This window comes from Protopterus annectens, chromosome 6.part0 (assembly GCF_019279795.1).
Source record: "Protopterus annectens isolate FY-2018-M chromosome 6.part0, PAN1.0, whole genome shotgun sequence".
NCBI lineage: Eukaryota > Metazoa > Chordata > Ceratodontiformes > Protopteridae > Protopterus > Protopterus annectens.
In genome coordinates, this window is record NC_056737.1 from 705,203,164 (window position 1) to 705,230,664 (window position 27,501).

At 41.2% G+C, this 27,501-nt stretch overlaps 1 protein-coding gene across 1 annotated transcript in view; it reads right to left on the bottom strand.

The window, feature by feature from the left end:
- The window catches only part of SYNE2 (spectrin repeat containing nuclear envelope protein 2), a 3,814,665-nt gene that overhangs the window by 2,191,268 nt on the left and 1,595,896 nt on the right, over window positions 1-27,501 (bottom strand). The window contains exon 48 of the mRNA XM_044073561.1: window positions 7,518-7,661. Within this exon, the coding sequence (XP_043929496.1) occupies window positions 7,518-7,661 (144 nt within the window). The remainder of the gene's footprint in view (window positions 1-7,517; window positions 7,662-27,501) is intronic.

The following is a 27,501-nucleotide window of genomic DNA, read 5'->3' on the forward strand; positions in this document are numbered from 1 at the left end:
GTGGATTATAATGATAGCCAGAACTTCCGTCAGCTCTATAAAACCCCTGTTAAAAAAACAGAGAATTTAGAGATGAAATATTTCCATCATTTATGTGTATGTTTTGTTCTGTTTATAAGTTTTTAATGTAGGATGCTATATATTATTGTATTTTTATACTTTTATATATGCAAATATATCTTATGTACTTTTTCATATAGTTTTATATGTATACTTGTTGGATTAACATGAATGTTACTTTAAGAGCTCATTCCATTAATTTCAGGCTTTATCCTGTGCTTGGATTACCAGGATTTGAATTCCTATAAAAGGATTTCCTTTTAATGTTATATTATAAGGTCTGAAGAAGTTTGTTAGCGAAAGTGCTTACCGTGTTTATGTGGAGTAATAAAAGGTTTTATGCTTTTATATTCACTGGAACTGCCTGGTTGCTTCATTGTGATATTTGCTATATTATTCGTGACTTTTTATATTTATAACGAAGCATTTGTCTTGTGGGTGTCTTGCTACATCTTTTTATCATTAATCCATAACAATGCCAGATATTCTGATTCTGAAGATATAACTAACATCCTCGCAGACAGATTCAGTGCATACTTCACGAGGCCCACCTCAGCTGTTCCCTCCAACTACTTCGCAAAACATGTTTCCCCCTAAATTCCCTTGCCACCTTCTGCCGATGGACAGGGTCATAGATGATATGGGTATGAGCAGGTAGACAGTTCTCTTGCATTTGACCATCACATCTCTGCTGCATTCAAAAAATCTTTCTTTCTGGCCCATTTAATCTTCAAACATATTTTTTATAGATCCAAAGAAATAATTCCCCCAAACTTCCCACTTGTTAGATCCATCATTCAATGCACTAAATCATTCAGCATGTACAAATTCAAGCATATAATCCACCTACAAAAATACCAGAGATTTCTAAGCAAGAAAATCACAGCTATTAAATTCCTAAACTATCCTGACAGACTGGTTCAACTTTTTTTATACTCTGTTGCTTTCAGGCTGCCCAGCAGGGAACTATGTCTCCCACACTGAACAATAAATAGCCCTCTCCTTGTTGACCTGCTGTTTCTATGCAGGACTAATGCTGCTTTAAAAACCCATACAAAGGATGTTAGCCTACACCAGCAAATAAGCAAAACCAAGCCTGTGGAATAAACTACCAATACAGATCAGAGTACCAGTAATGCCACATTCAGTTATAATCCAGATGCTCGGATGAGCAGTCACAAAGTCATGGTGATATTATCAGGATTAGGCCTCCCTGAAGGGGAAGATGACATCACATAGGTATGTAAACTAGCCTATGTTCTTATTTCTTGTTTTTATACGTCTCTTTAGTGTGGATAGGCATCTCACACTTGTTGATTGTTTAGTATTCTTCCTATTATGTTCCTGTAAAGCAGAATGCAAAACCTTCTTAATGGGACTTACCAGAAAACTGGTGCAAGACTCAGCTAAACCTTTTGATGGTCCTGACTCCCCGCAATCTACAGTGAATGATTCTACTTTCTTGCACTAAGATTCTATCCTCTTTACAATAATTTATTTTGCTTTATCTGCTTTTGTTGATTCCAAATGGTTAAAGGAAAATGTTTTTGTACTTCTTTCTTAAGACTTAAGACATTTTTTCATTTACAAAAGAATGTGTAATTCCTTCTATCTTCAAACCTTAATGTTTTGCTTAAATTTTAGGACAGTCCTCACCTGTCTTTTTGCTGGCTTAATAAGGATGCATGGAAAGACAAATGGCCATGGTGAAGGAGTGGCTTGGGTTATAATACTCTGTTCATTTTAGTCAAGATGGAAATATTAGGATTAAAATGGCCTTATCTTATACTGCTTCGAGTAGCAGTTTCTGAAACAGAAACATGGAAGGAAGGCTTGCACTAACGTCTAAGTTGATGGAAAACAGACCATCTACATTCCAATCAGTTTCCTTAGGAGTGAGAGGACAGCTGTCCATATTGATTTGAAGGTGTCTTGACTGAAAATTTGTCTGCATTGCTATCAAGGTGCTGCAAACTTTTCATCTTCTTCGGGTAGATGTATATAAGTTCATTTGTTTTTCAGAACATTCAGCCTGCACTGGTAAGACTGTTAAAATGGTTCCACAACCATACTCTTAAGAGTTTATTGTTAAGCATTGAACACTGGCTGGAAGAAATAATGTCATTCCATTAGAAATGTCCACTACATCTGATCACCACAGGAATACCTTATGTACTGGGAATCATCATGTGCAGTGGATGTTTAGAGTTTCTGTGTTACTACTGTGCCTTTCTCATATGTAACCTTGCATGAAGCTCAAGTCTTTCAGATGACTTCTTGCAATTTACTCTTATTTCCAGAGAATACAGGAGTGCAGTTGCCGCTTTTACGTATTGCATCAACAATTCTCTTGTCTTTGTCACTGTTAAGTAATCATCTAGAAAAGGGGAGTGGTTATGTTTTTCTTCCTGAAATGTGCAAACATTGGGATAGACATTTGGCAATGAACTCTGGTGGCTGTGGATAGTACAAATGGTAAATGAAAATTCTGTTTCACTACATAGGATATGAAGCCTCTTTTGTGACTGTGTCCCTGGCATGTGAAAGCAGGGATGTTCCATATGGAGGATAATCATGGAGTATTTTTGCCATCTGAAAGCAGGAAGAATCTTTAGGCTCACCATGATACCCCTCAACCTCTTAGAGCAAGAAATCTGGACAAAGCCATGAATAAAAGTTGGACAAAGGCCCCAAAGTAGGAGGGACAATTTTTAAATATTGCTCTTATAAACTCAGAAAGCTGATAGAATAACAGGTGTTGTATTAGCGTGAATTTTCTGAATGATATGAAGTCTGAAACTCAAATATCTGTCATTATTTTCAAATTTCAGTCATTAATGATTTACCACTAATTTGTTAGACAACCAAAATTTTATGAAAAACGGACTAAAAACATGAGGCCAAAATCTGGACATTCTGCGAAAATCTGTAGAGTTGAGAGGTATGCTCACCATACTGAATGATTTTCTCTTTGAAATCGTAACTCAGTTTTGATAACTCTAGAAATGGCCTGGAGATCTTGTCCTTTTGTAGAATGAGAAATAAACTGAAGTTAAAAATACTTACCAGAGTTGGGAAATGTTCTCTATTCCCTTTTTATTAGTAACTTATTCATTAGTTGTAAAGCTCACTGTGTTCAAAGAGGGAAGATGTGAGCAAGATGAGTACTTTTTGACCAAATCTGAAGAATTAACCATGTTGCAGTGTTTGTAAACACGCTACTGCCTGTGATTATCTGCTGACACATAGAAAAGTGACCCTGAAATGTTCCTCCTAGGAGAACCGACTATGGAAAGGAGTAGGAAAGGAGAATCGGTCATTTAGACGTTTTCTGGTTGCATCAGATGTTTCCTGATAAATCTGAATGTGGTTTGTTTTCCTTTACATTGTTTTTGTTGGTGAAGGTGATGAAGGAGTGTTCTTTTTTCTATAAAAATGCTTTTTTCCCCTTTGCAATATAACACTTTTAGACTAGAGCATTTCAAATTAAGTTAATTTTTTTTCTATTTCTTTTCTGGACTTGGGATTCATAAACAGAGCGTACTAATGCATACACAAGCAGTTTATGTACATAATTTGCATACTGTCTATGGTAAGCTGCAATAGGATAGCTGCTGATTAGTTGTAGCGACAGTGGGCCTAGTCTGAGGAAAGAGTGTTATACCATCCGCAGCTGAAGCCCTCAAATCCTACAAGACCACAACAGATATCAGCAGACGTCGTGCTGAATGTACCAGTCTGCTTTCGAAAGCATTGAGACTGATGATGAGAATTCTTCACCATGCTGTTTACTGCTGAGATTTAAATTAGTACTCTCTTCACAATGTGAACTAGAATACAAGAACTTCACGCTTTATACTCGTTTTATTATTTTCTAGTAGCAAGAAATTCCTTGATCTCTATTTCTTATGAAAAAGTAAATTAAAATGATAAAACATGGAAAAACACAACAAATTCTGATAAACAAATAGGCAAACTTCAACTGCAACCAAGGTAAAAAAAGAAAACTTAATTATTTTAACTGAGGTTCTCTTTGAGGAAAACAACAAATGTCCAATGAGAAATAGAGACTACACAGATAAAAATACTTTAGAGTTCACTGCAGAAAGGAAGCACTCCTCATATATGTGTGCCAAGCACACCAACCAAGGTTCTGTGAAAAAAAATGTAAGCAGTATGCCACCCACTTTTCAGCAATACAATGAACAAGTGGGCAGTCTGGATGACAGGCATGCCCCACACCTGGTCACTAAGTAAGGGAATGGAGAACAAATCAATAGGCTGCTTGAATTTATCTGGATGCTTTGGTACATTGAAGATGTAATAAACACACATCCTCTTCATGACCGAAAGATGAAATGAGGTTTTTTCTCTCTCTCTTTCTTGAGAGTTGCTTGACTAAAAAAAGGAGTTAATAAAAGTGCATTAAGAACATTTACAATATGTGCAAGAAATTTGAGGGGTTGGAAGGTTGGTACACTTGTTAAGGTGTTAACCTGAAAGACAAAGTACAGGACTGGTTCTTACCACTGAAAGGGGAATTGTCTGTGCTTAAAAAGGTCCAAAAAGGCAGCTTGCCTAGTAATTGCCTATAAACCTATGAATATAAAGACATCCTGACATTATGGAAAATTGTAGATAGTGCCTTATATCAAAGGATCAAAAATGAGAAATCCTCCAGAATATCTAGATCAGCAGTTTCATCTTGAAAACAATTTGCCTATACTATGAAAAGCCTTAACATGCAAGTATAACATCTGTGAATGTACAGTTAAAAAATTTACAGAACCACGAACACCCATCCATCCATAACCCCTTTTTCACATTCTTGCACATGGGGATGGGGTGTAGACTCTGCAGAGAAGGCAACACAGCTGAGAATCTTACCAGAGAACCTCTTGTTGTAAACCAACAAGGCCAACCATTGGACTTCTATGAACTGTGTCCTATACAGAAAAGCAGTCAAGATAATAACATGTATCCAAGGGCAATGCTGACATTTAAGTCACACATCATACTGATGTGACGTCATTATACTGCTGAAGAATTATTTCAGGTTATAATTACTTGATCTGCCTCTATTAATCTACATAAACACACACACACACAGACAGACTATATATATATATATATATATATATATATATATATATATATATATATCTATAAAAACACACACCCACATGCACACCACATAAACAGACACACCTATATACACACACACAAACACATACACCTATTTTATATACAGTGGATATAAAAAGTGTACACACCGATGTTAAAATGCCAGGTTTTTGTGATATAAAAAATGAGACCACAAAAAATAATTTCAAAACTTTTCCCACCTTTAACATGACCTATAACCTGTACAATTCAACTGAAAAACAAACAAATCTGTTAGCGGAAAAATATAAAAAAAGTACGATAAGCTGGTTGCATAAGAGTGCTCATCCTTAAACTAATACTTTGTTGAAGCACCTTTTGATTTAATTACAGCATTCTGCCTTCTTGGGTAGGCGTCTATCAGCATGGCACATCTTGACTTGGCAATACTTGCCCACTCTTTCTTGCAAAAGTGCTCCAAATCTGTCAGATTGTGAGGGCATCTCTTGTGCACAGCCCTCTTCAGTCATCCCACAGATTTTCTATTGGATTTAGGTCTAGGCTCTGGCTGGGCCATTCCAAAACTTTAATTTTCTTCTGGTGAAGCCTTTTTTTGTTGATTTAGATGTATGCTTGGGGTCACTGGTGTGTTGAATGGTGAAATTCCTCTTCATCTTCAGATTTCTGGCAGACACCTGAAGGTTTTTGGCCAAAAGTGACTGGTATTTAGAACTGTTCACAATTCCCTCCACCTTGATTAAAGCCTCAGTTCCAGCTAAAGAAATGCAACCCCAAAGCATGATACTGCCACCACCATTCTACATGTGGGGATGGTGTTCTTTTGGTGATACAAAGTGTTGTTTTTGCGCCAAACGTACCTTTTGGAATTGTGGCCAAAAAGTTCAACCTGTTTCTCATTGGATTATAACACATTTTCCCACATGCTTTTAGGAGACTTAATGTATTGTTTTGCAAAGTTTACTCAGGCCTGGATGTTTGCAACCCTACCACATAGTCCAGACATATGGAGAATATGAGAGATTGTTGTCACATGTAGCATACAACCAGTAGTTACCAGAAATTCCTGCAGCTCCATCAGTGTTGCTGTAGGTTTCTTGGCAGCCTCCCTGACCAGTTTTCATCTCATCTTTTCATCAATTTTGGAGGGACGCCCAGTTCTTTGCAATGTCACTGTTGTCCCATATTTTCTCCACTTTTTGCTGACTATCTTCATTGTGTTCCACGGTATATCCAATACTGTGGAAATTTTTTGTACCCTTCTCCTGACTGATACCTTTCAACAATGAGATCCCTTTGATGCTTTGTAAGCTCTCTAAGAATAATGGCTTTCGCTGTAGCAGGCAACCGAGTAACTGTTAGGAAAATCATACTCGGTCAGCTGAACTTTATTTGGGGTTAATCAGAGTCTCTTTAATTGATGGCAGGTGTATACCCAAGGAGACTGAATGTTGTAATTAAGGCAAAAGGTGCTTCAACAAAGTATTAGTTTAAGGGGGTGCACAATTATGCAACCAGCTTATTGTACGTTTTTTATTTTTTTTATATTTTTTCAGTTGAATTTTACAGTTTATAGGTCACATTAAAGGTGGGAAAAGTTGAAAACCAGGCATTTTAACATTGGTGTGTACACTTTTTGTATCCACTGTGTGTTTGTGTGTGTGTGTATATATATATATATATATATATATATATACACACACACACACACACACACACACATATACATGCATATACCATACACACACACACACACACACACACACACACACATATATATATATATATATATATATATATATATATATATATATATATATATATATATATATGTGTGGGTCTACCTTACATGATCAAATTTTCAAATGTTCGACTTTCATATGGCGGAGACCATATGATCGAACATTTAAAGTTCAACCATGGCAAAAAAAAATAAAAATAATAAAGTACATGTTCCTAGCAGGGGGGCAAGCCCCCCTGCACCCCCACACCCCCGCTATTTAAATATACCAACTCCAAGATCGCACTACATTGCAGAAAAATGGAAATCTTCCCATTCCGCTCTTTATGGAGATCTCCATTCAGACCGTTTGAACTTTTAAAAGTTCGATCATATGGTCTTGGCCATATGAAAGTCGATCTTTTAAAAGTTCGATGTTCTGAAGCGGACCCATATATACACATACATATATACATACTTACATTTAATATATAAAGCAAAAGAAAGTATTCCTGTGAAAGAGAAATGGAGGTGAATGTAAAATGTTCAGTGATAAAAATTAGCTTAGAAAACTGCTTGTTTCTCGGCTTTTATCGAATAAAGTACTCTTACAAACCTTAAGTTTTTCAGCTATAGCTTCACTCTCACGAATGTGTTCTTTCATCTCCTTTTCCACTAAGCATGAGATCTTGAAACGCTGTTTTTCAGCTAAAATTTTTCCTACATGGACTTCATAATCCATTGCCGCAGCATATGCAGTCTAAAACGGAAAGGTGCAAAAAACATTAGAAGAAAAACAATTACTTTTTTTGTAAATGTATTACAATTGAAACATGAATTATGCTGAGATGTTTTATCCAAATGCTTATATTTTGAGATTTTTATACAACATCGAGAATAATTATCAAACTAGTCCTGCTTCATTTCCTAAGCATTTGCAATGCATTTTACAGTATGTTCTGACTTTTGGTCCTTCTCAGAGGTAGGGAGATCACTGGATCAAAGTACCCATTTTAAATAACTCACCTTTATCCAACAACCAATTGAAAGGTTTGCTCAAGCTGTTCAAAGCTGAAGTAAAATAGGCCTTCAGCCATTTGCTCTGCTGTGATACTGGAAAAAGACGTGCTTATTTTAATCTGCTTTCTGCACTAATCTGTGCAACTATTTTTTAGTCTCCTTTTTGTTGTCTGTTATATCTGAATATCTGTTACTGTTTATGACCTTTGGAGCTTGTAGTGAAATCTTTTGTCTGTAGAGGCCTAGCTGTTTGCTTTGTGGCAGAAAGAATTAGTCTGGTTTGATCTAGCTAGAAGCATTCCTGCAACACTCTTACTTTTATTGGATAGTTGGGCTGGCTTCTGTTTCTCTGCCTTTAATAGGCAGTGTTTTAAACCAGTTGTACTTGTCTGCTCAAGCTGTTCAAAGCAGCAGTGAGATAGGCCTTCCACCATTTGCTCTGCTGTGATACTGGAAAAAGATAAGTGCTTATTTTCAACTGCTTTCTGCACTTCTGTTTTACTGTATATCCGTGCAACTGTTTTTTTTGTCTGACCCTCCCACCCAGCTGCTGTGGTGGACTTAAATCTTGGTGGCTTTGAGTTGCCCGCCTCTAGTATAAAGTTGATACTGGACACTCCCCCCAGTCACATTACATTAGCTCATTCTACTGTTTATAGTGAGAACTTAGTAAAGCCCCACCCCATTTAGCTTCTAAACTTTGAATTATCTTATTATTTTCTGTCTCTTCACTTTCTACTTAAAAAAATGTACCTTTTTCTACTTAATTTATGTTTTCTATATTTATTACTGCTTGTTGATAGCCTCACTAAATTGATGACAGTATTCTACTGAATCACTGCTTTATTTGTGCTGTCTATTACTGTTATGATTGTGAGATACTGTTTCAAAGCAATCTACTGATTAAGTCTACTTCATTGCTATCTATTGCAATTCATTACTGTTTAACTGCATTTTACCACATTTTGTTGCTGTTTAACTATATTTTTTCATACTGTGAGTTCTATTCTTTTGACAACTTCTTCTTTCGGCTTTTTCCCGGTTAGGGGGTCGCCACAGTGGATCACCTGTCTGCTCATGATTGGCAGTGGAGTTTTACGGTGTCAAGCTGCCAGCCTGGCGCCCAACCTTCCACAGAAGGCACACACATGCATGCACTCGCACCTAGGGCCAATTTAGAGTATCCAATCAACCTACAGCATGTCTTTGGGATGGGGGAGGAAACCGGAGCACCCGGAGGAAACCCACACGACCACAGGGAGGACATGCAGACTCCGCACAGAAGGTACTCCAGCCAAGGATCGAACCAGAGAACCTCTTGCTCTGAGGCTGCAATGCTAACCGCTGCACCACTGTGGCCGCCCTATAAGTGATTAATATGTACTTTATTGTGATTTTTTTTTACTGACTTCTTAACCTTAAAATTGAGTAACATAGTCCAACAGGTCTGCAGCATCCAGAGCTTCAGCTGCATGTTTTTTAACCCTTTTTGAGATATTCCAGCTACAAGTTTTCCCTTAGTAGGACTTGTGTTATCATCTAGTAGTTCTGCTCTTAGACCTTCCTCCATTTACCCTCTTAGCTCTTTCAGTTTCTGACAAATATGGATGGACAATTTGCTACAGCTTCTCCTGCCAGTCTGGTTAATATGGACATCCAGAGACAATGTAGCAACTACCACATGTACATGGATAACCCTCTACTACTACCACCTAGGAACACAATTTGTGAGAGATGCAGTCCCACCAAGCACCTAGTGTCATCGCTCTCTCCCCCACAAACCAGTACATCTGGGATTGAGAAGGTTGGCAACACGAACACCACCCACACTTACACAACACACCTCCATATATGCGGAGGTCCTCAACAAAAGCATACCCAAACAAAAGAGACCTCCGAGGCTTAAACACATGCAGACTCCACTGCCCACCACACCACAAACCACATATAGTCCACACACCTGTGTCTCACAGCCAGTAAGGCCTAAACATAAACCCAACATATCAGTCATAGGAGACTCCATTATGAGACACACAGAAGTGCCCCTCACCAGGCTGGGTAAGTAGAAAGTCACAGTTAGTTGTTTGCCGGGTGCCAGAATCCACTATATCACCAATGCACTCTAGTCTTTCATCAGGTACTGTTATGACTCTGTCATAGTCCATCTTAGAGTGAATGACTCTAGATGTACCTCCCTGGACTATATGAAGAGAGACATGATTAAGCTCACTGAATATGTGTCCCAGGCAGGTATGTTCCTAGCCTTAAGCAGCATTCTACCTTCACCCAGAATGATGCCTCAATACAAATAGAAAATTATTGACTTTAACAATTGACTTAGTTTATGGTGTCATTCCAATGGGATCCAGTACCTGACAGCCTTGGATGACATGACTGACAAGCCTCAATGCTTTGTCAGAGATGGCCTACATCTGTCTCCCTTGAGGTTCAGGCTCCTGGCAAAGGCTCTTGCTTCTCCCACAGTGTCTTTTTAGGCAATGCCATGAGGTCTAAACTTCCAACATGAAAATTTAATCAAAATGTAAATTAAAGGTCATGCTGCTAAACTCTAGGTGTCTAAACATGAAACTGCAATCATTGCAAGCATTCTTTAACCCTGGAAGAAGACGACATTTGTGCAGTCACAGAAACCTGGCTCAAAGCTGTGGAGAGCACCCCAGCCATGCCAGGTTACTCATCCCATAATTCATTCAGACTCCAAGCCATGGACAGCAAAACAAAAGGAGGTGAGTTGCAATATATATAAAAGACACACACACCTCTAAGCTGGTCAAACAGTATGATACACAGGAACTACTCCAGGTGTAGTTAACAATTGACAAGACCCCTATACAAATCATAGCTAGCTACAGGCCTCCAACTCTGACTCAAGATGCCCACTCCAACTATCTGGACCTCTTTGAATCTTTCAAGATTCAACCCCTTTCCCTTGATCCTGGACGACTTTAACTATCCAACCACAGATTTTAAGAAATACTCATGCCAAAACACAAATGTCCAGAGATTCCTTGATTTCGTCAATGCAAATACCTTGGACCTGTTGGCTGACACATCCACAAGAGGGGAAAATGTCTTGGACTTGATATTAACCAACATGAGTAACCACAGTAGCATACCTACAGTGTCATCATCTCTGATAAGTTCCGACCACAAAGCAGTCACTTTCGAAGTCACCATCTCCCCCGACCCAACTCTAAACTCTCCTTGTTAATAAGGAAACATTAATAGTGGGCACTAAACAGCCTATAATTGCAAAGTGCTTTGCTAAAGTAAGGGAAAACAGCTCCTGTACCTTACAAAAAAAAAAAAAGCACCAAACCAGGTATGTCCAAGGGTCGGCTTCCGGTGATTTCTCCTGTCCACCTGGTGAATCTGGGCATACTGGGGCAATGCAGCAATTGCCTCATGTACACAGACAACCCTCTCCTCCTACCACCCAACACTACAACCTGTGAGAGATGCACTTACATAGCCAAAATGGAAGCAAAGCTCTCTCCACCCAAGACTGTGCTAGACAGTCAAGAGGAGAAGGTTAACACCCACACTACATCTCAAGCAACACATAGCCCTTCTAAACCCACACCACCAACACCCACATATAGCAACATTAAATCCACATATGCAGAGGCCCTTAACTGTACCGGCCCAAGCAACAAGGACCTCTGAAGCTGAAACGCAAACAAACACCAATCACAACCAAAGTGTCACATAGTTCACAACACCAGTGTGCCACCCAGCAACAGCCCCTAAGGCAAGACAACACTTTAGTCATACGTGACTCTATAGTCTGGCACACTGATGTCCCACTCACCAGGTTGAACAAGGAGAAAATTACAATCAGCTGCCTGTCGGGTGCCAGGATCTGCCACATAACGCATGCACTCAAGTCACTCCAGAACAAGTACAAATATGACTCTGTCATTGTCCATGTTGGAGTGAATGACTTGAGATGTACCACCCTGGACTACATGAAAAGAGACATGGAAGAGCTCTCAGATCATGTGGCCCAGGCAGGTATGACCCTAGCCCTGAGTAGCATCCTGCCTTCACCCAGAATGATACCACAGTATAAGGACAAAATGATGGACTTCAACAATTGGCTAAGCTTCTGGTGTCATTCAAAGGGGATCCAGTATCTGTCTGCCTGGGATGACATGATCGACAGACCACGATGCTTTGCCAGAGATGGTCTGCACCTGTCGCCCCTGGGATTCAGATTACTGGCTAAGGCTCTTGCCACCCCTATAGTGCCTTTTTTAGGCAAAGTTCAAAGGACAAAACCACCACCCTAACAGGTACAAGCATGCAAAATCTTAAGGTAATGCTACTAAATGCTAGAAGGCTAAACCTCAAAATGCACTCTCTCGAGGCACTCCTAAAAATGGAGAACATCGATATCTGTGCAGTAAATGAAACCTGGTTCAAGGCTCCAGAGAGCACCCCTGCAATACCAGGCTACAACTCTTACCACATTTTTCGGCCACAAAACCAGGACCGAAACACTAAAGGTGGAGGAGTGTCAATATTCACCAAGGATATTCACACCACCAGGCTAGTTGCCCAACACAATGCGTCTGAAATTCTCCAGGTGCAACTAACACTAGGTAAGACTGCAATCCAAATTGTAGCTTGCTACAGATCCCCCACCATACCCAAAGATTCTCACTACACCTTTCTAAACATACTGGAAAATATTAAGATAGAACCAAACACCCTAATACTGGCTGATTTTAACTACCCTGCCATTAACTGGGAAAACTACTCATGTACCAACACCTTTGCCCAACGGTTCTTGGAATTCATAAATTCCAACGCCCTGGATCAACTTATCCATAGTCCCACCAGGGGCTCCAATATCCTAAACCTGGTCATTACCAACATGGGAAATTGATGCTCCACACCTATGGTCACCCCCTCGTTAGTCAGGTCTGACCATAAGCTAATCACCCTTAACATCCACATCCCACCCCCACCCCCCAGTAAGGAAACCTCCATAAAAAACTTCTCCAAATCCAACTTAATGCTACTCAAGTCAGAAACAAACTTCATGACACCCATGCAGACGGGAATTGAAAGTTCAACTGCTGAATCCTACACTAAGGCACTGTACGAGCACATCCACTCAAGCATGAATCGTGCCATCCCAACTAGAACCAAGATGCTCTCATCCAAAAAAAGGAAGCCAATCTGGTGGTCCCCTGCTATAAACAAACTTTATAACAAAAGAAAGAAACTGTTGCAGAAAAGAGGAAAATCCCAGGATGCAAAAAACTCCCTTACCAGCCTCAGTAAGAAACTGAGATCCCTCATAAAATCCTCCAAAGCTAGTTACGAAAATAAAATTGCCAAAGATTCCAAAGACAGCCACAAGGCATTCTATAACTACCTTCTAAATGGCAATGCTCAGATCTGCTCTGAGCTAAAACAGAATGGCATTAAATATACTGATCCCAAGGATATTGCCAGTATCCTGGCAGACCAATTCAGTACCAACTTCACCCCCCTCTCACCCCCTAAATGGCCCATCTCAATACTGGAAGATTGCCAAATTCCGGTAATAACGGCCACACAGGTAAAAGTTGCACTCTCCAAAGCTAAGAATACAGCATCCATGGGACCCGATGACATCCCAGGCTGTGTACGACATGAACTACAATATGAACTGGCACCTCACCTAAGTGTCATGTTTAATCATAGCCTCACCTCAGGTTTTATGCCCACTGAGTGGTGCAGAGCTACATTTATCCCACTCCACAAGGGGGGATCCACCTTGGATCCCGGAAATTACCGTCCCATCAGTCTGACGAGCCTTATCTGCAAGGCCATGGAGCGTATTACCATGGAACTTATAAACAAAGACATTGGCAACCTTTAAACACTGGACCCCACTCAGTTTGGGTTCATGAAGGGACGATCTTGTCTCCTGAACCTGACTGACTTCTTTGAATCAGTCTCCAGAGCCATGGACAAGGGTAAGGTAGTCCACACAGCCTATCTAGACCTTGCCAAGGCCTTTGACACCACCACCCCCCACTCTGGAATCATAGATAAACTTACCAAGCTGGGCATTAATCCCTACATCACCCAATGGGTTGCTAACTGGCTTACTGATAGAACCCAGACTGTAAAAGTACCCAACTTCAAATCCAGCTCCAGACAAGTGACAAGTGGAGTACCTCAGAGTTCAGTCCTGGGACCGCTCTTGTTTGGCATCTACTTCTCTGAAGTACAGGCCAACACTAAGGGACTCTGGCTAACAAAGTTCACAGATGACTGCAAATCGGGAACCATTAATGAATCCCCAAATTATGTGGATACTCTCAAAAGGGCCTTACAGAAACAGATGCTTGGTGCCAGAGCCATGGGCTCAAGCTCAATGCCAAGAAATGTATAGTTATCCCCTTTGGGATAAAACATGTACCCGTGAATTACCATATAGGTGGCAGTACACTAAACACTGAAAGTGTGATAAGAGACCTAGGGACACAGGTGGACAGTGGTCTCACCTTCAATAACCACATCACCACAACAGTCAGGAAATCCTTCTATGTGGCACACCTCATCACTAAGGGCTTTTCATCCAGAAAAAAGGAGGTCATTGTCCCACTGTACTCATCCCTCATTAGACCCATTATAGAATACAATGACCCGTTTGGTATGTACCTCTCAAGACATCTGCAACAACTGGAAGGCCGCAGAAATACCTCACCAAAAGAATCACAGGCCTAATGCAGATGCCCTACGCTGACCGCTTTAAAAAACTCCAGCTATACTCTGTTGCATATTGTCTACTCAGAGGTGATCTCTGCTTAACATACAAGGCCATGTCAAACCCAGAGCTGTTGGACATGCTACACTTAAAGAAATCCCAATCCCTCAGAGCCACACGCTCCAGGGATCTAAACCTTGTCATCACAATAAACAAAACATGCTGGAGGGATAGGTTCCTGACCCAGAGATTCCCCAGACTCTGGAATAGATTGCCCATACATGTCAAGCAGAGTGCCTCTTTGGCCCACTTCAAAAGGAACCTTGACGATTGGATGGGAGAAAGGAAATTCTCCCTGGGGAACATGTCAGTCACCCTGCTAGACAGGGGTCCAGGGAAGTAAATAGTGTGGGAAGAAAGTGTGGGAAGAAATAGCCAGGGAATTGTTATGGCTAAACTTGTATAGGCCCTAGGGCTCTTAGCCTAGTACCAACCTATGAACCTATGACCCCCCCCCCCCAGCTAGGGTCAAAGAAAAAAAACTTCTCCAAAGCTGATTACAACCTCCTGAGGCAAGGTATAAACAGCTTCACAGCCCCCTCCCCCTCCACAGAAACTGGCACATATGTCCAAACCTACACCAAAATAATATATGAGCATTTATATAGCTGCATGGAATCAGGAATACCAGACATGATGAAATCCTCCTCCTCATGGAAGAGTAAACCTGTCTGGTGGACATCTACAATAAATAAACTCTATAACAGAAGGAAAACATTGCTGTCCAGGACCAAGAAGCAGGTGTGTAACTGGAAGCAATCTCTCCTTAGCCTGAACAAACAAATAAGAGCACTAGTGAAATCCTCCAAAGCAAACTTCAAGTCCAAACTGGACATCTACTAAAGACAATCATAAGGCTTTCTTCACATATGTCAGCAATCTCAAGGAAAGCACTCAGATCTGCTCAGAACTGGTGGTCAAGGACACCACATACACAAACCCTGTAGATATAACCAACCTGCTGGAAGACAGGTTCAGTGAAAACTTTACTCCTCTGCCCCCCCCCCCATCAGTAAAACAGGACATCCCCAAGTACCTGCCCACCTCCCCTTATCTCTAGGGAGCAAGTCCTCACTGCCCTCTCAAAGGCACAAAATACAGCCTCCATGGCACCCGACAACATCCTTGGCTGCATCCTACATGAAATCAAGCAGGCACTTGCAGCACCATTAGGCACCCCATTCAACCAAAGCCTGAGTACTGTCTTTATCCCAACTACTGTCATCCCTTTGCACAAAGGTAGAGCGTCCACTGATCCAGGAAATTATAGACCCATCAGCCTAACTAGCCTGATCTGCAAGGCCATGGAGCGGATTATCATTGACCTCATTAACAAGGACACTGACATCCTCCAGACACTTGCTCCCACACAGTTTGGTTTTGTCAAGGGGAGGTCATGCCTGTTAAATCTTGTCAACATCCTTGAGACAGTCACCAAGGCTATAGACAAGGGGAAGATGGTGCACACTGCCTACCTTGAAAGAGCCAAGGCCTTTGATACTATTCCCTACTCGGGTATAATAGATAAACTCTCTGAAGTAAGCATCAATCCATATGTTACAGATGGGTAGCAAACTGGCACACTGACAGAATCCACCTAGTCAAAATAGGGGAAGCCACCTCAAGTAGCAGACACGTAACAAGTGGTGTACCCCAGGGATCGGTCTTGGGGCCTCTGCTGTTTAGGATATACTTCTCAGAGGTGCAAGCCAAATCTAGTGGGCTATGGCTGACCAAGTCTGCAGATGGCTGCAAGCTGGGTGCTGTCATCAATTCCCCTACTGATGTGGACATCCTCCAAGAGGGTCTCACCCAAACAAATGACTGGTGCCAGAAACGTGGTCTCAAACTGATTGTCAAAAAATGCATCATCATCCCTTTTGGAGAAAATGATGTCCCTACAAATTATCACACTGATAATAAGGCATTAAGCACACAATCAGTCGTGAGGGACTTGGGCACCCAGATTGATACCAAACTGACTTTTGACCACCATATTTCCTCCATTGTATGGAAAGCTTTTTACATGGCCCACCTCATTAGTAAAGATATCTCATCCAGGGACAAGGAGGTCATAACATCCCTGTAGTCTTCCCTTATAACACCCATTATTGAGTACAATTCCCCTTTCAGCATGTATCTCACAAAGCCCATGCAGCAGCTGGAGAGACCACAGAAGTTCCTCACCTGGAGAATCCAGGGCCTCAAAAATCTACCCTACATAGATAGGCTAAAAGCCCTGTTGTCCCTCTACTCAGTCTTCTACAGACTCCTCAGAGGTGACCTCTGTCTGGCATACAAAGCAATCTCAGACCCTTCCCTGATGGGACTGCTGCATATCCGCAAGTCAAGCTCCACATGAGTAACCTGCACGCGTGACCTCAACCTGATCTGTGACATCAAAAGGACTTGTTGGCAGGACAGATTTGTGTCCCACAGACTCCCCCTTTTTTGGAATAGACTCCCTCTCCACGTACAGCAGAGAACCCCATTAAACCTTTTTAAGCGCAACCTGGATAACTGGATGGGGAACAGAAAATACACCCTGGAATTCCACCTGTGTCCCTGCTTGACAGTGGGATAGGGTGCTGACTTGTAACATGGGATAATTTCTTGGCTAGGCTTGTAAGGGCCTCAGGGTCAATAGCCTAGTAACTTCCTATGATCCTATGAAAGAAATCTCTAGACCATGTTACTGTGGCTGACACCTCAAGGACAAGTGGGTGAGGGAATTTTCCATTACAACAGATAGTCAAAGAACAGGCTTCTTAACCATTATTTAGAACACAGTGGCCTCATCTTCCCAATGTAGCTTATCACCCAGCCTATTTTGAGAAATGGCCTCATTTTTTTTGTGTGCCAATACCTGCCTTATGCTACTTATTAGATACGAGTTATACATAACAATAATAATGAGTGAGTTACAATGATTTTCATGTCATGTCATGTTGTATACTGTTCTCCTATATACAGTAACTGTTTGAATATGTACCTCTATGAGCCTATAATAGAAACACTGTGCCTCTGCATTACTTACTAAGCCTCCTTGTATGACACGGTATGAAGAATGGAAACTATCTACCATAACTGTCAGCAGATGTTAATGAAGTCATTTTCTTTTAAAAATGTTTGTGTTTAGAAATACAAACGTACAAGTCTGAAATGAAGACTGCTTCAACTGCAATTCCCAGGAATTTTCAAACTATGACTGCCTTAGCTAAGACAACTGAACAGGTACAAAATATATTGCATTCCTGTATGTTGCTGGGGAAGAAAAACTAAAGTAATTTAACTCTCTATTGTCTTAAAAAGGAAAAATACATAATAGGAGCACTTAGAGAGAACATAATTGACTATTATGAGCTTAGAAATAATTTGCCTTTCACCACCATTTGTTCTTTATAACACCACAAGGTTCTACTCTGGCTATAACTGGGCTGAAAAAAAAGAAATAAAAAAATAAAAAGAGCCACAGATTGTGAATGTGGTGATTTGTATAATTCAGTAGAAAGAGGCAGAACAATTTGTGGTACAAGGAAATAATAAAACAAATAAGCTATTAAGTCAAACATATACAAGTTTATCAACAGATGTGGTTGTATGTAAAGAAGTGAAATTATTAACAGACAGGTAAATGAATTAATGGAGAGAAAGGATGTTTATAAGGTATACCGTGACTCGCATAATAAGGCAAAATGATAAATAAAATAAAAATGTGTTAAAGAGGTAATACATTTGAAAAACAGGACCATGACAGATGAGAAAATGCTGCTGAGAGAAAAGATTGTGTAAATCTAACTCCTGCTTCTTGCATCAAGTGTCACACTACAATATAAGTAATATTAGTACGTTTGCCTTGAAGGGGAATTAAAGTACAGGGCATTGTATGTTTGTAATAAAATAGTTCCTTCACAGTCAATCTTGTGTAAAGCTTCACACCATGAAGGCCTCTGTCTAAGCCTCTGAATTTGGTAATCCTTGACAAAATGCTGAATGCATATTATTTTTGCAAATCTATTACATGTTGTCAGAAGAAAATACACTGAAGATACATGATGCTAGAATCCAAATGACTTTAATTTAGTGATGGGACTTTTGAGTGTAAAGCCTATCTATAAAGCAGACTTGAACCAGACTAAATAATTTCCAAGAACAAGTCTTTTGGAATCGGGCCCTTGGTGTCAGTTAAAGTGTGTCATGTTGTTAAAATGAATTTCATTTAACACCAGAAGTTGCGTTCTCATTCTTCTCTTTGGCTGCTTGCATTGATTTGCTAACACATCTATTCATCAAAAGACATCTACTGCACCATATCCATTGGCCACATCAGCTCACCTAAGTGTGTAATGTCTTTTTCCGTATCTTTGACTTCTTTTTCTCCATTAAAGCAAATGTATTTCAGTGCTGTATAGTCTTTTTCCACTCTTCACTCCCTGCTGTCTGTCAGTCATGAACCCCTTCCATGGACAATTGGCTCATTCATTCTCCAACACAAGAGTGAGTTTTGGACACGAGGGGCTATTATTTAGATAGCCATCAGGAGTGGTTTGAAGTTTTTTCTACTTTTTGTAACTAGCCAGTTTTCTAGTTTCAGCACTCAAATCTGTTTCTTTGATCTCAGCACTTGTTCAGAAAAAAAAAAAAAAAAAAAAATTTCATCTGCTTTTACTGTACTTGTGTTTTTACCTACTTCTTTTTACTTTTGCATCATCTTAAAATACTCAATTGTATTTATTACTTCTTGGTGTAACTCATTCTAAGCCTTTTGGTTTAAACACTTGGGCTTCGGACCAGTTAGTTGTTTTGCACTGAGAGGTTTGTGGTCTGCACTGTTGTGGCAGAACAGGTAGCTTACATCCTTCTAGGTTGAGAACTGCTGATTGAGGGCTCAGTGTCTGTTATTCTAAAAGTGTATTAATTCTGGTTTAAGCACTTGGGCTTTCAAGCCAGTTATTTTACATTAAGAGGGTTCGTGGTCTGCACTCTTGTGGGAGGAGAGGCTGGACTCTGCCCTTCTGAGCTGGGAATTTCTGGTTAAAGGCTTATAGTGCATGCATATCTGAACTGTTTCTTACTGAAGTTGGTGCCTTGTTTGCTGTGGCATAGACTGGATTCGGGCCTGCTGGATCTAGCTTTGTTTGTGTAACTTGAGCACTAATCCAGACATTCTCTAAAGTATTCAATGGTATTTATTACTGCTTGGTTGTAACTTGATTAAAGTGTAGCTATCATTCAAGTCTTTTGGATTAAGCACTTGGGCTTCAGACCAGTTGTTTTACATTAGGAAGGTTTGTGGCAAGCACTGTGGTGGCAGGACAGGTAGCTTTCATCCTTCTAAGTTGGGAACTGCTGATTGAGAGCCCAGTGTCCAAGTGTATTAGTTCTGGTTTAGGCACTTGGGCTTCAGGCCAGTTATTTTACATTAAGAAGGTTCGTGGTCTGCACTCTTGTGGGAGAAGAGGCTGGACTCTGCCCTTCTGAGCTGGGAATTTTCTGGTTAAAGGTTTATAGTGCCTGAATATTTGAACTGTATCTTACTGAAATTGGTTCACCTTGTTTGCTCTAGCATAGACTAGATCCAGGCCTACTGAATCTAGCTTTGTTTATATGCTTGTTGTTTGTTTGCTTGTTATTTCCCTGGAAGCTAATTCACCTAATACACAACTTCTCAGCGCTTCTGTGGATCACTAGTGATATCTGCATTGCTTACTGTACTTATTTCCTTGTTTCACTTGAAAGAAAGTTACTGTTTGTCGTTTTTGCATTTAGTTACTTGTAACACATTGCACTCAAGTTACCTGGCACTTGCTCACTAAAGCAATTATATAAGTCAGCACTAAAATTAAAAGCACTACACCCTCACTCCCCACTGGCCCTTGTTTTCAATTAAGGATTTCCCAATATTATTCTAGCATGTCCAAAGGTCAGTTGTCAATCTCCTCTCCGGTCCAGCTGGTGAATCTGGGAATCTTGAGGCAATGTTATAACTGCCTCATGTACACAGACAACCCTCTCCTCCTCCCACATAACACAAATACTTGCGAGAGATGCAGCTATTTAGCCAAACTGGAGGCTGAGCTCTCTCAACTCAGGACTGGCAAGACCAGACAGGAGGAGAAGGCAACTACACACACCACAAAACCAGCCTCACATAATGCTACCACCCCACTGAATCAAACACATAAACACACAAAGACATACTCGGAGGCTCTGAGTAAAAATTTACCTAAACAGCAGAGGCCTCCAAAGCAGACACCCAAACAACTGCTACCTCAAGACACCCCACAAGCAACACATAAACCACAAAAGCAGTGTGCAAAGCAGTCACAGCCCTTAAGGCCAAATACAACACCAAACATACTTGTCATAGGTGACTCCATAGTCAGACACACTGACGTCCCACTCACCAGGCTGAACAAGGAGAGGGTCACAGTAAGCTGCCTATCGGGCTAGAATCCGCCACATAACACAAGCACTGGGTCACTCCACAGCAAGTACAAATATGACACAGTCATTGTCCATGCTGGTGTGAACGACCTGAGACGTACCTCCCTGGACTGCATGAAAAGAGACATAGAGGAGCTCTCTGATTATGTAGCCCAGGCAGGTATGACCCTAACCCTGAGCAGTATCCTTCCTTCACCAAGAATGATGCCACAATATAGAGACAAGATGATCAGCTTTAACAATTGGCTTAATGTCTGGTGTCATTCAAAGGGGATCCAGTGTCTGTCTGCCTGGGATGACATGCTTGACAAGCCACGCTGCTCAAGGGACGGCTTGCACCTGTCACCCCTGGGATTCCGGATATTGGCTAAGGCTCTTGCCACCCCATAGTGCCTTTTTTAGGCAAGGCTCAAATTCTAAACCTACCACCCTAGAAAACAAAAATGGGAAGAAATTGAGGGTAATGCTGCTCAATGCCAGAAGTCTAAATCTCAAAATGCACGCACTCGAGGCCCTTCTCAGTATGGAGAACATCGATGTCTGTGCTGTAACTGAAACCTGGTTCAAGGCTCCTGAGAGCACCCCGGCACTATTAGGTTTTACCTCATATCATGCGTTCCGGCCCCAAAACCGGACCACTACACAAAAGGAGGGGGTGTATCCATATTCATAAAGGATACTCACACCTCCAGGTTGGTGGCAACGCATGAAGCTTCCGAAACCATCCAGGTGCAACTAACCATAGGCAAAACTGCTCTACAATTTGTAGCATGCTACAGGCCACCCTCTCAAACTCAGGAACCCCACACAGCCTTCCTGAAGACACTGGAGGGTATAAATGTATCTCCAAACACCATCATATTGGGTGACTTCAACTACCGAATATAGACTGGGAACATTACTCAAGCCCTAACTTTCTAGCCCAACGGTTCCTGGAGTTCATAAATTCAAATGCCATGGAACAGCTAGTCACTGTTCCCACGAGAGGAGAAAATATACTAGATCTCATTGTCACAAACATGGGGACAAAATGCTCCACACGAAGTATATCCCTCATTGGTGAGATCTGATCATAAACTAATCTCACTGGAAATCCACATCCCCCCACCCCAAACAAAAGACCATAGTGAAGAACTTCCCTAAAGCAAACTTCACACTACTCAAGACTGGTGTGGTATCCTTCAAGGCCCCTGAGTCAGAGGAAACCACAACCCAAGCTGGAAGCCCTTACAAATGCCTTCTATGAACACCTCCAGGACTGCATGGATCAGGCAATCCCAAATAAAACCAAGACTCTTTCCACAAAGGGCAAACGTCCAGTCTGGTGGACCCCAGCCATTAACAAACTTTACAATAAGAGGAGAAAGCTATTACATGATAGAACAAAATCCATAAAAGGGAAGTCACCCCTGATCATTATTAGTAAAAAATACGAGCACTCATAAAATCAACTAAGGCCAATTTTGAGAGAAAAATTGCCATGGATTCAAAGGACAATCATAAGGCCTTTTTCAGCTATGTTAGGAACCTGGGTGGAAACTCACAGATATGCTCAGAATTAGTCCAAAATGATACAAAAATCACTGAACCCACAGACATTGCCAACATACTGGCAGACAGGTTCAGTGCAAACTTCACCCCTCTCCCCTAAAGGAGAGATAACTATCCCAGCCAAGTGTAGCCTCCCGGACATCTCAAATGCGCAGGTGAAAGCTGCTCTCTAAAGCTAAAAACACAGCATCAATGGGACCGGATGGTGTCCCCGGCTGTGTGCTACACGAGCTAAATGAGGAATTAAACCCGCACATAAGGCAGCTGTTTAATCTCAGCCTTACCACAGGATACGTGCCCAAGGAGTGGCGTGACGGCAACTGTGGTCCCACTCCACAAAGGTGGCCTCACGGACCCTGGTAATTACCGCCCCATAAGCTTAACAAGTCTAGTCTGCAAAGCTATGGAGAGGATCATAATGGAGCTCATAAACAAAGATATAGGGGACTTGCAGACATTGGACCCGACCCAGTTTGGCTTTGTCAAGGGAAGATCATGCCTTTTGAACTTGGTCGACTTCTTGAAATAGTCACCAAGGCCATTGATGAGGGAAAGGCAGTCCATACAGCCTACCTTGACCTTGCAAAGGCTTTCGACACAATACCCCACTCGGGTATTGTAGAAAACTTACCAGCTTAAATGTAAACCCATATGTCACAAGATGGGTTGCAAACTGGCTTAAGGACAGAACCCACAGGGTTAGAGTTGCTGGCGCTGTGTCAGACTCCAAGCCGGTCACAAGTGGTGTCCCACAGGGCTCGGTCCTTGGCCCCCTATTGTTTGGCATCTACTTCTCAGAAGTACAGGCCAACATGGGAGGACTTTGGCTGACAAAGTTTGCAGATGACTGCAAACTGGGCCATAGTGGAAAGTGCATCGGACACGGATATCCTTCAGAAGGGACTCACGGAAACAGATAGCTGGTGCCAGAGCCATGGCCTGAAGTTAAACGCCAAAAATGTATAGTCATACCCTTCGGGAAAAACAAGGTAACCCCAAGCTACCATATAGGTGGCAATCCACTAAGCACAGAAGAGGTTGTCAGGGACCTGGGGACCCAGGTTGACAGTGGCCTTTCTTTGACACTCACATTGCTAAAGTGGTTAGAAAGACCTTCTACATTGCCCACCTGATCATGAAGGGATTCACATCCAGATCTAGTGAGGTCATTGTTCCCTGTACTCTTCACTTATCAGACCAATGATCGAGTACAATGCCCCATTCGGGATGTATCTCACCCGACATCTGCAGCAATTGGAGAGACCCCAAAAGTTCCTCACCAAAAGGATAAAGGGACTCCAAAATCTGTCATATGCTGCCAGATTGAAGAAACTCCAGCTCTATTCAGTCGCATACCGTCTGCTCAGAGGTGACATGTGCCTGACATACAAGGCCATGTCCAACCCGGAATTAATGGACATGCTCCACCTCAAAAATCCAAATCCACCAAAACCACTAGAGCAAGTGACTTAAACCTTAGCACGGATATAAATAGGACGTGCTGGAGGGATAGATTTATCACTCAGAGACTCCCTATGCTGTGGAATAAAATCCCGGTCCATGTGAGGCAGAGCACCTCGCTGACTCTGTTCAAGAGAAATCTAGACCTGTGGATGGGAGATCGTAGGTTTACCCCGGGAATCATCTCTGGGTCACTGCTGGACAGAGGCACAACAAACTAATGGGCACAGTATTTTTTCATATAAGGGGTGGCGTAAGCCACAATAATTTGGGCTAGGCTTATAAATGCCTTAGGGCAGATAGCCTAGTATAAACCTATGAACCTATGAACCTAGTGTTCCCTGTCCATAACGCATGCCCTTAGTTAGGCATGTGGAGAAGGAAGTGCAATATGATGACAGCTGAGGTTCTTCTCTAACTTCGAAAAGTGGTGTTCCCTTCAAATATTCCTAGCCAATACCCAAAGCACAAGCAATGAATTTCCAGGTCTCCACCAGGAAGTTAGCATTGTCCAGTGTGTCCCGGAGTGCACAACACCCCACCCTCCCACTTCGGAAAGGTAAGTAAACTACATCCCCTTCAGTCCTCTGTCTCTCTGCCTGAATCCTCAGTGCCAGGGCTGTTAGTTGAACCCTGGTTGTCTGGGTCATAGTTGGGTATCTGTCCCCTCAACCATGCAGCCTGGCTGACACGACAGTCTTGCAGTCTTGTGTTTTGCTCTTTAATTAATTAATTAATTAATTAATTAATTCATTAATTCATTCATTCATTCATTCATTTTTGTGTGCTCCTCAAAACAACAAACCACCAATGTTTTCTGCAGAACTTCTTCAGTTTTGGAAGAAAGTGAGCTCCATACAATCATCAATGGCTCTGAAGTTTCACTGAAACGTCTTAAGAAAACTGGATGTTGTGGATTCAGTGTTTTGAGCTACAGCTCACGCTGAGTATCTCACTCTGAGTGGATTTGCTGGTAAGGCAAGGAATATACACTGTGTAATTCTCCTTCATGATACAGATGATGAAGTATTCAAAGTATTTAATACTTTAATCTTATGGAGAAAGAGAGAGGCAAAGATTCTGTCTTGAAAAATAAATTCCAAGCATACTATTAATCAAATATACATTCCAGGATGCATTTATTGTTTACCAAAAATTAAGGGTTCGGGAGCCATCTGATACTAAAATAAAGCACAGTGCATAACACTGTGATTGTTAATGCACCAATTTCTTCATAAAATAATTATGTGCAGAATTAGAAATGATCAGGTCAGAAGATGATATTTAAGGGAAGTAGATTAGACACTGGAAGAGTAGCTAATGTGTACAAGGTGAGTGAACGCTCAAATATTTAGTTCAAGCCATGACTGAGCTATGGAAATAAAGGCTGTGAGTGAGAAACAGACCAAAATCAAGCCTAGAATTATTGTAATAATAAAGCTAAAACACATGTTGGAAATTATACAGCATTCAAGTTGTGACTTGGTAATCAATAAAAGCAAATTGCAAGCATTTAGTAGACTGTAGCGTTTATGGGGTAATAAAAAAAGCTTGCAAATGCCTGTAAAAGCAAAATAAAATACTGCAGGAAGATATAAGTTCAGAGGAAGCATTAGAGCAGAATAAAATTGAAATGTTTGTTATCATAACTAAATTACTTACAGTGAACACAGTGATAAAAAGTTACAGTCCCTTTTCTGGACTGCAATACTGTCATGGTGAAAACTTTTGTATATCACAATGAATCTGTGACATATATCAACTAGGGCCACAGAAGGCAAGCTGATCTTGGTGAAAATGTGATGAAAGATGGTCCACTGGAGAAGGCAATGTGAAACCACTTCAGTATTTTTGCTGAGAATCCCCATAAACAAAAAGCATCCAGAGGCATGTCAAAATGACAACAGAAAATGTGATGTTCGGTCTGAATGTGTCTAGCATACAGCTGGGGAAGAATAAGACAAGTATGAGTAGTGCTAGAGGTTATGACACAGATGGATTAATGCTAAAAGGACAGCCATTTCTATACACCTCAGCAAATGTAAGTAAAGTGCAGTACTGCAAACAACTACACGTCACTGGAATTTGGAATTCAACAGCTAAAGGTCATAGGTCAATGCCTGACTGTTGATACAGGAAACCATTATTGGCTTAGTTTTGATACCCAAATCATATGTACCCACTGATATAGCTAATTTATATTTAGTTTTGACACCTATCAATGACGGCTTGACGGGCCAGACCAGGGATGTATTTACAACTGCACATCTATTTGTCCAGGTTACACTTAGAAAAGATTGTAGCACTACTTTGCTTTACATCCAAATTAAGTCTTTTCCATAAAACAGGGATTCTCTGGTATATATACCCATCTCTCTAACAGGCCCTATTTATGTTTTAGTGAAAGTTATTAACTTTTGAGCAGCTGTTTAGGGTGCTATTATTTTTTGTGGATGTGCAAGTGGACACATACAACTGGATCCTTAGACAGTCTGTAGTTTAGACAAAAGTGACATCTCAAGAGTCTGCAGGAAATGGAGAAGAGAGACAGAGGAATTTAAGGTGGTCTGAGTAGGTCAAGGAAGTTGCGTTTTGACTATCTCAGTGAGAAGAAAATGTTGCAGTCTATCATGTTTGGTCATATGATTAGACAGGTACATACCAAAAGGGCCATTACATTCTATTAGAGGCCTGATGATGGTGGAGTACAGAGGTTTGATAACTTCCTTACTTATGGAAGAAATACCCGTGCTGATTAATCTGATGGTAATAATGTACATGCATATCCCACTGGCCGGTTCACGTAGATGTGGGCATGCCATGGCCGTAACTTCCATTCTCCTCAATGTAGTGTGATCTTGGCATTGATATATTTAATTTGCAGGGGGTGTGGGTGGTGCATGGGGCACAGCCCCCCTGCAAAAATGTAAAAAAAAAAACATTCTGTTGGGTTGTGGGCATGTGGTGGGCAGAATTATGGAGGCTCTTGCTACTGCGCAGCTAGTGGAGTACGCATGTACAGCACTGCCAATCTCACTAGGTAAAAGGATTTCATAACAACAGTTTTTACATGGTAACCAAAGGAGACTTTTGTCAGCAAAAGTGCCCAGGCCCTAATGGCTAAGTCAGGTTTTAAAGGGGTATCACATATATGGTAGGTACATGGGTGCCCAGTGTTGCCTAAAGACACACTGTTGTATTTCTTAGCATTTAGTTTTAGGTCATGGTTTACATACCACTTACTGCTGCATGTTAACCCCCTCCTGAAGAATGTGAAAGTCAGATGGGTAGATGACTGCACACTTGATCAGCCACAGGGCCCCTGATGTCA